At 35.3% G+C, this 13,141-nt stretch overlaps 1 protein-coding gene across 3 annotated transcripts in view; it reads right to left on the bottom strand.

Moving 5' to 3' along the window:
- The window catches only part of LOC106875347 (uncharacterized), a 74,420-nt gene that overhangs the window by 49,963 nt on the left and 11,316 nt on the right, over window positions 1-13,141 (bottom strand). For 2 of the 3 annotated variants that reach the window (XM_089354946.1, XM_089354927.1), the window contains 2 exons: window positions 5,787-5,968; window positions 2,183-2,351 (listed from right to left, as the gene is read on the bottom strand). In XM_089354946.1, the coding sequence (XP_089211072.1) occupies window positions 2,183-2,351; window positions 5,787-5,869 (252 nt within the window). In that variant the 5' untranslated portion in view covers window positions 5,870-5,968. The remainder of the gene's footprint in view (window positions 1-2,182; window positions 2,352-5,786; window positions 5,969-13,141) is intronic. The other variant, XM_089354938.1, reaches the window with a different exon arrangement.

Genomic DNA, 13,141 nt, shown 5'->3' with positions numbered 1-13,141 from the left:
AACTCATTTCACTCTAGCTTCTGTTCTACAGAGGTGAGAGAGAAATGAGTCTATGTCCTATGTCCCATTACCATGTAGCCACACATACTTTACACCATATACTTCCTGAACTTAGTGTGGACAACATGCAAAGATCTAAACCAACTGCACAACTATTCTAGAAACAGCCTTAAACGACTAGCTGCACATGACTTTTCTATCAATTCCAAGGTTTTCACCTCTGACACCACTGATTTACACACCAAACTATATCTCAGCAACACTATGGATTTCATATCCTGGAAAGTACCTATCTGCACCTGAACTATTATGAACTTTTCAAAATCTGAACTCTTCTTGACTTCCAACTATATATATATATATTAAAATCACTTCTTTAACTTTCTAAAAGACATCTCAACGCTTCTAAAAGCAAACTTCGTTTGTTTATTTACGTTTGTCGTAATTTGAATTTAACATATGAGAGCATCTCATAAAGCGAGATTTATATATCTTAATTTGCAGAGGAATTTGTAGTGGGTAGTTTAGCTTAATCGATCAAAGCATCGTGACATGTAATCATGGGGATGTGAGTTCGTGTCCACAGCTAGCCACCTACAGTTTTCTCTGCAAAATAGGGGTAGTTTATCCTGTTCAGGCTATATTATTAGCATTATTCTGCGATTGAGAATTTAAAATCACTTCTTTAACTTTCTAAAAGACATCTCAACGCTTCGAAAAGCAAACTTCATTTGTTTATTTGCGTTTGTTTATTTACTTTTGTTGTAATTTGAATTTAATATATATATATATATATATATATATATATATATATATATATATATATATATATATATATATGTATGTATGTATATTATATAAGAATAAACATGTTATAAACTTACATGAACTACTGTGCTTATTTACAAGAAAAAGAAACTATTCACTCCATTTTGTGAGCCATCTGAAAGATTCCAGTTCACAGACTTCATTTCATTGCTGCTCCTGCAGTTACTACTTCTAAAACAACATGGGGGAGCTTCTAAATGGTTTTTAGACCTACTAGAAGAAGTAATCAAATCTTACTCAACTGTCTGTTGTGGCATGGTTTCTATAGTGAAGAAGCTTTTTTTTTTTTAGAAGAAGCTTTTTTTTTGCTCTCTATAAATTTCTCGGTAACATCCACTTTTCCATGACTAGATGCCCTTCCTGTCGCCAACCCTTACCTGTTTCCAAGCAAGGTAATATTTCCCTGTGGCCAGACATGTTTTCACAGAATATCGTAAATGAATAACATCCTTGTATAACAATCATGTGACATCAAGACGAACAAGATACACACACACACGTATATATATACACATATGTACAATAAGCTTCTTTCAGTTTCCATCAAGCAAATCCACTCACAAAGTTTTGATTGACCCAGGGCAATAATAGAAGACACTTGCCCAAGGTGCCATGTACTGGGATTGAACCTGAAACTATGTGGTTAAGAAGCAAAGTTCTTAACCAAACAACAAACATGCTTTTACACAGTTCTTGTCACTAACATTTCAATCATAGTTAACCAAAAAGGGTATAGTAGAAAACATTTGGCTAAAGGTGTGGTGTACTGAACTTGAACCTAGAACCTGTTATGATCGCAAAGCAAAGTTTTTAACCATATGGCCAGGCTCGGGTCCATATATATCTCTTTTGCAAATTCAGATACTTAATTGTGAATTGTTGAGTGAGAATATTAACAATTGGATGAATGCTATTCTTACCATTAAACATTCAGCAATACATTTTCAGCAAGATAAACAGGGAAAGATACAATGAACACAATAAATTCAATGAGCAAAATTTGGTACAATTATGTAATCTTGACAAATAACAAGTATTTTTCTTAGTTCATGCATGAGTGATTGAGAATAGGGAGTGCACTCAGGTGTAAAAAAAAAACAAACTCACAATCATGTCAAACAGTTAATGACATTCAGCGTGTAAAAAGTATATAAACAAACATGCCACTAAAAATGTTTACAAGGGAAAGTATTGAAATATTGTACATTTTAGTACTCATTTCATTTTATCATTTTATCTAGTTTCAGCTCATGAGCTGTGGCCATGCTGGGGCACCGCCATTTACTGCATAAATAATTGTTTCAAACATAAACTTGTCAAAGAACAGAGATTAAAAATACTTCAAATGAATTACCTGAGGCCCAGTAAGCCCAAATAACCTCTCTTTAAGTATAGTATCTTTTCCATTCCATAATGCTACAGATGCACATAATTTGGCTTTATAATCAGACCAGCCAAACAAGCCATCTTCTCCATGAAGGTAAACTGTGTTGAGAGAGTCATGATGTGTACAATATTTCCAACTGTTGAAATTATATAGAGGAAGATGAAAAGAAATGAAAAAGAAAAATAATTAAACATGTTAACACTTTTCATGTTTTAAATGCTTTTCACAATCTCCTTTTCTTTAAAGATAATTGAAGTTAAATATTTTCAAGAACTGCTACATACACACACACACACATGCATAAATATGCATATACACATATGTATGTATGTATGTCATTGTTCAGTTTTATTTCAAGATTTCTTGCTAATAGAGGAAGAGCCGGTTTCTAACCTAGATTCAAGACTCCTTCATTGGAATTTCAACATCAACAGAGTATTTTTGTTTGTGTGTAAGTATGTATGTATGTGTGTGTGTGTGTGTGTGTGTGTGTGTGTATATATATATATATATATATATATATATATATATATATATATATATATATATATATATACATATATGTATATATATATATGTATATATATATATATATGTATATATATATATATCAATCAAAATAAGCAACAGGATATCCAGAGGTGATGCAGTATGACCGTTTCAAGTGACTCTATTTAATTGAACAATGTAATCATTACATCAATTTAAATGCAGAGCTATCCTCAGCTGCATAAATAAATAGAATTGATTTAACCAGTGGGACACATTTGTATAATTTTACTTAAATCCTTTAAGAGGGTAAGAAGACAGACAAAATTAGTATGTTTTATAGCCTCAATATTCCTCTAGTAAATACCAGGTATCAGTCTTTATAGATACCACCTAATAAATAAATAATTTAGTTTAAATGTTTGAATTATTAATGAAATTCTATATAATAATCTCTTTTCTATTGATGATAATAAGGTATATACACTTCATCATGGTTTTTAGTTATTAAACTATTTCTTTCTTTCTGTGGTGTTCTACCCTACTGACCCATATTTATAATAGCCTTTATGTAAGTAAACCTAATTTTTGTATCTCTAGAAATTTATATCAGCTTATATATAACAGCACATGTAACTTCACAACTTATAATATACCTCTTAGATTATATTTATTATATAGTTAGCATGTTCTATCGCCCCAGTATTCCTTTATTAAATGCCAGTGATCAATCTTCACAGATACCACCTAATAAGTAAATATTTAAGTATATGAAAAAATATTAAACTAATTCTATGTAATTTTTTTCTCTCTCTCTATTTTTGTAAATTACTCAAAATTATTCAAAAATGTATCTTTTTGGTTATAATATTTTCTTAATATTTTTTCTTGATAACCCTAAATTTTATCTTTATATAATATAACGATATTGTTTAAATCATTCAACTATAGTCCCCCCATGATAAAAAATTTCCCCTGTATTATCATCATTGGTTTTATTAGAGTCTTGCCCCTTTAAGTGATAATTAACATCTTGATTTAAGATCTTCCTTTACCAAACCTCATTATAGCTAGTTACATTATACTACTTCAAAATAAACTTTGACAAGTTTTATGACTATATCCACTATGATTCTGTCAACTTCCTCATGCCCTTTCCTATAGTCTTAGATTTTGATATAATATAAAGATTTGATAAACAAGACTATAAATCAAAACCACCCAAAAATCAGTGACAAGCTAGAACCCAAACAAGTTTCTTTTTTGTCTTGATGTCTTAGTAGCTTCTAAGCTGAAGTGAAAACAGCATGGACTTTGTCTGTTTTCTTACTCTCTTGGAGGATTTAAGTAAAATTATACAACTGTGTCCGACTGATTAAATTAATTCTATTTATTTATTTATGCAGCTGAGGATAGCTCTGCATTTAAACTGATGTAATGATTGCATTGTTCAATTAAATGGAGCCACTTGAAACGGTCGTACTGCATCACCTCTGGATATCCTGTTGCTTATTTTGATTTTATTTGCCTTATTTTGAAATTGTACAGATAATACCGCACTAATTTTTGGTGCCTCAATTTTGGTACCTATTTCATCTGAATCTCAATTTTTCGCTTTATATATATATATATATATATATATATATATATATTCATCATATTCAAATTGCACCTTTATACATGGACATCTTTTTTTTTGATTAGCTTGATGATACAAGAGAATCTCTATGACAGTCATGGGCAAACTGCAGCCCAATAAGGGATACAGTGGATAATGTAGTCCTTGCTGTATAAAAAAGATGGGATAGTCATAGCTAGAACACCTTTGATCATAGATCTGCTCATTCAAAGCTAACTAGTGGCTATACAACCGGTTTCAAATTCAGCACAGTTTAATTTAAACACTCTCTCTCACTATTGAACTTAGATTTTTCTCTTAGCCATAGATTTTATAAACCCCCATTTTATAAACCTGTTTTATCACTTGTTGCATATGTACTATGCTATACTACCATTAGTTTTGTTCAAATCCCAATCCTATTGCAGGTTTCAGCTCTTTTAACCTTATTGCTTTTAAACCAAAATGAACCTCAGTATACAGGACTGATTCAGTGCTATTACCCATTTTAACCTGTGAGGTATTTGGGTCAGAAATTTGAAGCTCACTTGACCAATAAGTGAGCAGTTGCTTGACTGGCTATCCAAAGCTTCAGCCATGGACAGTAAAATGATTTATATCACTGAACTGAAAGGACTTTACACTTATTTTCTTTAATTATATCAAGACCTTAGTCTCTGTATAACTGTGTACTAACTGTAGTGATTGACCATATGAGATTGTATTGCAATAATCTCATAATGATGAGGGTGTTCTCAATAGTCATATAAAAGTGGTCCTATTTGTCTGTTAATTTTACTTATGGAACATGGGATCAACAGTTGCTGCCCAGTGGTCTAGTAATAACCTAAGTAGCAATGTCATTTTACAAATAAAGAAAATAAGATTCAAAAATTATTTTCTTGAAGTAAGATTTAATTATGAAAAATTAATTTGAAGATTCTCAACAGAATTAAGGTTAGCCCATTATTAATGAAGCATTAATGGAAAATTGATTTATGAAGCTTTTAAACAGACTTAGGACAGTTCATTATAAAATAACTGAACACATACTTCTATTTCAAGCTGATAAGAATTGTGTGGTAAGAAGTTTGCTTCCTAACCACATGGTTCCAGGTTCAGTCCCACTACATGACACCTTGGGCGAATGTCTTCTACTAAGCCTCAAGCTGACCAAAGCCTTGTAAGTGGATTTGGTAAATGGAAACTGAAAGAAGCCTGTTATATACATGTGTGAGTGTATGTGCCTGTGTTTGTCCCCCCAGCACTGCTTGACAACCAGTGTTGGCGTGTTTACATCCCAGTAACTTAACAGTTTGCCAAAACAGACTGATAGAATAAGTAACAGGCTTAAAAAAGAACAAGTACAGAGGTCAATTCATTCAACTAAAAATTCTTCAAGGTGGTGCCCCAACATGGCCACAGTCTAATAACTGAAACAAGTAAAAGATAAAAGATACTAACCAGTCTCCAGAAAATGAGTAGTCTTCACGGACAGTCCCCCACTGGCGTTCAGAGAGGTAGGGCCCAAAGAATTCGTCACCCATTGAAAATTCTTTGATTTACAGAGTAATGGGTATAATAAATGCTGAAGTCCCAGTTATTGTTTTCTAATATATAATTTTAGCGTTTGAAAGTTGATTCTTCTTGAAGGTTTAAGATATTTCAGCCAAAAATAAAAGAAAAATAATTTTTTAGTATATGCAAAAATAAATAAATAAATAAAAGGCACAGAAGTTTTAAAAACAACAAACTTTTTAAAGTGCAACACTGAGTGTAACATGATAGAAGAAAGTATAATTATTATATATTTTATTCATCCCCACAGGATGAAAGATAAAGCCAACCCTGATGGGATTTGAACTTATAACTCAAAAAACAAAATTAAATATGCCAATGCATCTGATCAAGTCCTCTGCTGTGTCCATGACTGCCAAAGCCCAAACTATAATTAATATTATATATGTGGAAGGTGGCAAGCTGGCAGAAACGTTAGCATGCTGGGAAAAATGCTTAGTGGTATTTTGTCTGTCTTTATGTTCTGAGTTCAAATTCTGCTGAGGTCACTTTGCCTTTCATCCTTTCAGAGTCAATAAATTAAGTACCAGTTGCATACTGGGGTCAATCAAATCGACTGGCCCCCTCCCCCCCAAATTTTTTGACCTTATGCCGAGAATAAAAAAGAATATTGTATGTGGGAAAATTCTCTGAAACAAAACAAAAATCTGGTTGTTGTTGTTTAGTCCTTCGTCAGTTCAGTCTGAACAGACTTATGACTCAAAATCCAATTGTGACTATTCAATCTAAGAATATATCTAGGACTATTTTACTCATGTGTTATAGTTTTTTGAGGGAGACTTGTTATGTCAAGTAAATTGAGCAGAATATACTTAATAATATTTGTATTTCAAGAAGAAAGGAAATAGAGTTAATTTTTTGAAAGAATCTTTGATGAAGGGACTTCAGTTGTTCTTCTACAGACCCTCATCATAATAACAAGCTGCTTCAAAATGATATTTCTCCTTAAAGTGCATTGACACCTCTAGCTCTAAATAAGACTAACATCTGTCAAATAACAGAAGCATGAGAAACACAACCTTAATTCTATTATGAAATAATTCATATGACCCAACTTGAATATGAAGAATGTGTTAGTTATTCTTGTTAGAGATGGAAGAACAGTGGTATTATCTTCAAAAGGTTTTTCTTTTATAGAAGTTGTGCATGTCTGGCAAGTGGTGTGCCTATGCTATGGTAAGTATAGATGTCTGTTATGTGAAAAACTATTATCAAGAAATGAAATATGCTTTCATCTGCATAGAACCACGTGCATGATTAAATGTAACAAGTAGGTCATAATGTAAAGAAGGAAGAGTGCAATAGTGAGGGGATAGACTATACATATATAAGCTAGCAGAGGGAATATATTATATAACAGAAGCATGAGCAACACAACCTTAACACAAATATAAGCTAGCAGAGGGAATATAGTATATTTAGTTGTATTTAGACATAAACATGAAGCCATGCATAGCTATATCCTATGTGCGTGTGTGTGTGTGTATGCACACATGCCAATATGATGCAAAACAACATTATAATCAGACTGGAAAAGTATTTAGTTACATTTAGGAGGAGATATTCTGTACCAAGTTTAGCTTTACAGTAGCAAAAAATTCTCAATGTACTTGTATTAAAAAGCCTTAACCATCTTTACTGTAAAAGCTGTACATATAAGTGTGTGCATGTATGTGTGTATATGTATATATCAAGCATTGTGTGTATGAAAAATTTTTGTGCATTTATGTGTGTTCTGCATATATGATGAGTGTGTGCTGTATATATATAACCATGCGTTGTATCTCCTAGTCATTGTCATTTCATTTGACATCTTACTTTCAAAAGTTTGATCTACCTCTATCCTCACTAGTCTTTCTCAGCTTATGTACACCCAGTAGTAGTCCTTTTCCAAAGACTCATTGCTATCCAACATGTACTACTTGCTGACATATATTCAACTCATATATATTAAATATTTCTCCTGATAATCAGTTACCTCTTCAATTCATTTATTTCCAACATACTTAATTGAACATCTAATAAATTAAATACAGCTTATTCCTTCCTATTGCTGCAGATAATCTACTTCTATTCCTGTTTTTTCATTTTCATATAGAATAATATTGTCCATCTTTTTTTCTGAAAACTACATCTGGATATACAATGAGGTAAAAATATAGTTGAATATTAATTTATTGAAAATTAATCTCATTTATAGTTTGTAGTGATACAAGATATAAGTATAAAGTCCCCAAATTTTTGGTGGAAAGAAAATAAGTTCCTAAACCAAGCTAATTACAGGTTATAGACTGCACAATATTTCAAAAGGTTTAAATATTGTAGAGCAGAAATACAAAATATATAGTATATTTAACACTTAAATATATATATCAAATAGTTTGTTTATTATGACTTTTACAAAAGACCATTACTAATTTTAAAGTTGCCAATCATCATCATTATCATTTAACACCTGTTGTCCATGCTGGCATGAGTGTGTAACAATTTGATAATTGCATAACCATATGCCTTATGCTGCCACAGATATGTTATGAAAAGACACATCTATTATACAAGAAGTAGGTCAGAGCTTCATTTAAGGTAGAATAGATGTGAAAGACATTGACTTTCTTTTGTTGTGACTTTAAGTCCCTCAGCTTTAATAAATTGCTTTTCTCGTACAACTATTTTTTTCAGGGGAACCAATAAAGAAAGAACTTGACCTGTTAGAACTAGCAAACAAATCTCCATCAAATTATTCCCTATTGTCATGAAAAGAGTCAAGGAAATTCATACTAGAAAGTCAAGCCAAGTACTTTTGTTAACTGGCAGAAATATCATATGTAGAACAACTCATAATTAGCCTTATATCTCTTTGTAAGTTTGCCAGCATCGAAAATTATCCCCTTCATGAAGATATATTGGTTAACTCTTGGTAATTCAAGAGATGGTTTTCTAGGTCAGAGATTATTGATGTGTGTGCAAGTGAGTAAGTCCTATCCTAATGGTATGGATCTTCTGACAGTGAGAATAGATAAGTACAGAAGGCTGAATGGGTTTTGGTAGTGAGTTTTGATTTTATTTGTCTCCCTCTTGCCCCAACAATCTTTTTGATGAGATCATACATAGCAGTCTACTCTTTGATGAATGAAGAAACTTTAGGCTGCCCCATCATGAACCAGAACTTTTCAGTTGTTCATGTTCATGCTACAGCTTTTGAATGTTGCATTCAAGATGTTGTTCAGCTGTTTTTGCCTTGTTCATTTATATTCCCTCAGCTAGCTACAAATTTTCTAGCGGAAGCAGTTGTTCTCCCTTTGAAGAATGTGTCCTGCCTACTGAAAGCAGTTCTTAATGCTAGCTGCTTCAGTACTGGTAGTATTTCCTCTTTGAAAGATGTTAATATTGGTTCAAAAGCTTTCCTAGATGATCATGAGAATGCTATGAAGATAGTGCTTGTGAAAGTCCCTCAATAAAGTCAGATGTCAATGGTAGATGGGGATAACAACTATTTTACACAGGAAGACTTTGAGAATACAAGGACTTCATAGCAATCTGAATGTCTTGGTTGTGAAAAGTCCATGTCCAAAGGTGCCTAAAAGCAGTTCTTGCATATTTCAAATGATGTTGGGGTTTTCAATCATTGTTAACAATGACCAAGGGATGACTCTCCATGTCACCAAAGTTGCTGAAGTTCTGAAGATGGCTGTGATAAATATAGTGAAACAAAAACACTGGGATAATGCAACAACTCTGTTTGACTCTATGACAGACCAGAACAGCAGCAACCATGTTGCTATGAAGAAGTCTTAGGATCATGATGAACTTAGCAGAATATCAAAAAATATCAAGGATCTTCTGAAGAAAATCATAGGAGACACTGCTGAAGGGCATGAAGAGGTTTTTAAAGATTATGTAGAGGATTTGATTCTGTTCTTAACACTTCTCTTAGATCTGACAGGTTTTAAAGATTATATCCATATCTTCTCTTGATAGGTAAAAGCTAATTGAGTCTTATTAGAAACTTCTCTGTTAGTAGTTTAAGCCAATGATTAGGGATGCTGCCTACAATATTTCCAGTGACTAATAGCACAGAGATTTCTCTATAGTCGCCACTATCTGCCCTATGTGCTTTCTTTTTGTAGATAGTGAAAACACAATCATCTCTCAGGTTAAAAAAAAAGACTATACAAAAGAAAAAAAATTAGATTCAAAGGGTTTATAGAGAGATTCAAATTATTAACATGTAATGTAGCTTTATATCAGATTAAAAAGTTTTATGCAGTATATGCTTGATGTAATAAAATACTATATATCATCATCATCATCGTTTAACGTCCGCTTTCCATGCTAGCATGGGTTGGACGATTTGAATGAGGACTGGTGAACCAGATGGTTACACCAGGCTCCAATCTGATTTGGCAGAGTTTCTACAGCTGGATGCCCTTCCTAACGCCAACCACTCCGAGAGTGTAGTGGATACTTTTACGTGCCACCGGCATGAAGGCCAGTCAGGCGGTACTGGCAACGGCCACGCTCAAAATGGTGTCTTTTACATGCCACCTGCACGGGAGCCAGTCCAGCGGCACTGGCAACGATCTCGCTCGAATGTCCTTACACGTGCCAGGGCACCGGTGCCATCACGATTTTGCTTTCGCTTGCTTCAATAGGTCTTCGCAAGCTGAGTTTCTGTTTCCAATGAAGGAGACAATGTTGGCATGGGTGCCATCCATCGAAGTTAGTTCGATTTCACTTGCCTCAACAGGTCTTCGCAAGCAGAGTTTAGTGTCCAACGTAGTAAGGTACGCATCCTGGCAGAGGCCTTGGATTTAGGTCTCACTTGGCTTGCCAGGTCTTCTCACGCACAGCATATTTCCAAAGGTCTTGGTCAGAAGTCATTGCCTCGGTGAGGCCCAATGTTCGAAGATCGTGCCTCACCACCTCATCCCAGGTCTTCCTGGGCCTACCTCTTCCACAGGTTCCCTCAACTGCTAGGGTGTGGCACTTTTTCACACAGCTATCCTCATCCATTCTCGCCACATGCCCATACCAGCGCAAACGTCTCTCTTGCACACCACAGCTGATGCTTCTTAGGTTCAACTTTTCTCTCAAGGTACTTACACTCTGTCTAGCATGCACACTGACATTACACATCCATCAGAGCATACTGGCTTCATTCCTTGCGAGCTTACGCATGTCCTCAGCAGTTACAGCCCATGTTTCACTGCCATGAAGCATGACAGTTCGTACACATGCGTCATAGAGTCTGCCTTTTACTCTGAGTGAGAGGCCCTTTGTCACCAGCAGAGGTAAGAGCTCTCTGAACTTTGCCCAAGCTATTCTTATTCTAGCAGCTACACATTCAGCACACCCTCCCCACTTACTAACTTGGTCACCAAGATAGCAGAAGTTATCAACCACTTCTAGATTTACTCCCTGGAATGTAGTAGATGTTGTTTTCTGCACATTTACAGTATTTATAGCTCCTGAACATCTGCTGTAAATGAAAACTAACTTCCTAGTTAACTTTCCTTTGATATTGCTGCACCTCTTATGTGTCCATAGCTTGCACTGGGTACATCTTATAAACTTCCTACCCACGCCTTTTCTACAGATCGAGCAGGGCCATCTACCTGAAGGGGGTTTGTGTTTTGTCTACCTTCCTACTTATTAGGACTTTGGTTTTAGCTAGGTTCACTCTAAGGCCCTTCGATTCTAGTCCTTGCTTCCACACCTGAAACTTCTCCTCTAGTTCTGATAGTGACTCAGCAATTAGTGCAAGGTCGTCAGCATAGAGGAGCTCCCAGGGGCATCCTGTCTTGAATTCCTCTGTTATAGCCTGGAGGACTATGATAAATAGGAGGGGGCTGAGGACAGAACCTTGGTGGACCCCTACCTCCACCCGGAATTCTTCACTGTACTCATTGCCAACCTTCACCTTACTAACAGCATCTCTGTACATGGCTTGCACAGTTCTCACTAACCATTCTTCTATCCCTAGTTTCCTCATTGACCACCAGATGAGGGATCGGGGGACCCTGTCGAAGGCTTTCTCCATGTCAACGAAAGCCAGGTACAGAGGTTTATCCTTGGCTAGGTATTTCTCCTGAAGCTGTTTTACCAGAAATATAGCATCAGTGGTGCTTTTCCCAGGCAAGAACCCAAACTGCATCTCATCTAAACTGACTCACTCCCTAATTAGTTGGGCTATGACCCTCTCCATGATTTTCATTACCTGATCTAAAAGCTTGATACTTCTGTAATTATTTGTATCTAAAGCATCACCTTTACCTTTGTAGCAGTTGACTATGGTGTTGCTACACCAGTCATTGGGTATGACTCCTTTGTGTATCGCCTGGTTAACAATACGGGTGACTAGGCTATAGCCGACACTGCCAGATATTTTGAGCATCTCTGCAGTGATTCCAGATGGGCCGGGGGCCTTCCCTGTCTTCATACTCTTAATTGCTTTATCTACCATGGTACTTTCAACTCGGATAGCTGGTCCCTCTGTTGGGTCGACATTCGGCAGACTCTCTCTCTCTCCCATTCATTCTCTTTATTGAGCAATCTTTCATAGTGGCGTCTCCAAACCTCTTTCTTTGCAGCCTCGTTTAGTGCAAGCGTACCATCATCCATGCGAACACATTTCTCTCCCACGACATCACGATTCTCTCTCACACACTGTCTTGCAACACGAAATACCTCAAGTCTTTGGTCCTCATGGCGCTGAACATTGGCAAACTTTTTCTTATCTGCCTCCCCTCTGGCTAAATAAACCTGTCGCCAAGCTTCCCTTCTGGCAGTCTGATACAATTCCCTGCTACCATCCTTCTTCCCGTCTTTCCAAGCCTGTTTCTTTTGTCTAATAGCCCTGTCAACAACATTGTTCCACCACCATGTTATTTTAGGTCGAGAGGGGACCTTGCACCATCCACAGATCTGGTCGGTGGCCCTCAGCAGGTTGTCCCGTAGAAACATCCAGTTGTCCTATACATTGTGTGAAGCTACATCCCCCTCCATTTTGTCATAAGGTACATCCCCCTGTATATATATACAGGGTAGGCCAAAAGTCACCCAACAGTAAATCAAAATTCCATAAATACTTAATATTCAATTTTATTTATTCATTCCAATTATGAATGTTCAATAATTGAATGCTATGAGTTAAAATCATGGTTTTTTTTCAACATTTGTCTGTTTATTATCGAAATTTCATTCGGTTGTTAAACATAAATAAAAGTTGAAATTACATGGTT

Source organism: Octopus bimaculoides, chromosome 1 (genome assembly GCF_046866305.1).
Source record: "Octopus bimaculoides isolate indiv1 chromosome 1, ASM4686630v1, whole genome shotgun sequence".
Classification (NCBI taxonomy): domain Eukaryota; kingdom Metazoa; phylum Mollusca; class Cephalopoda; order Octopoda; family Octopodidae; genus Octopus; species Octopus bimaculoides.
This window is presented reverse-complemented; position numbering and strand designations above follow the sequence as displayed.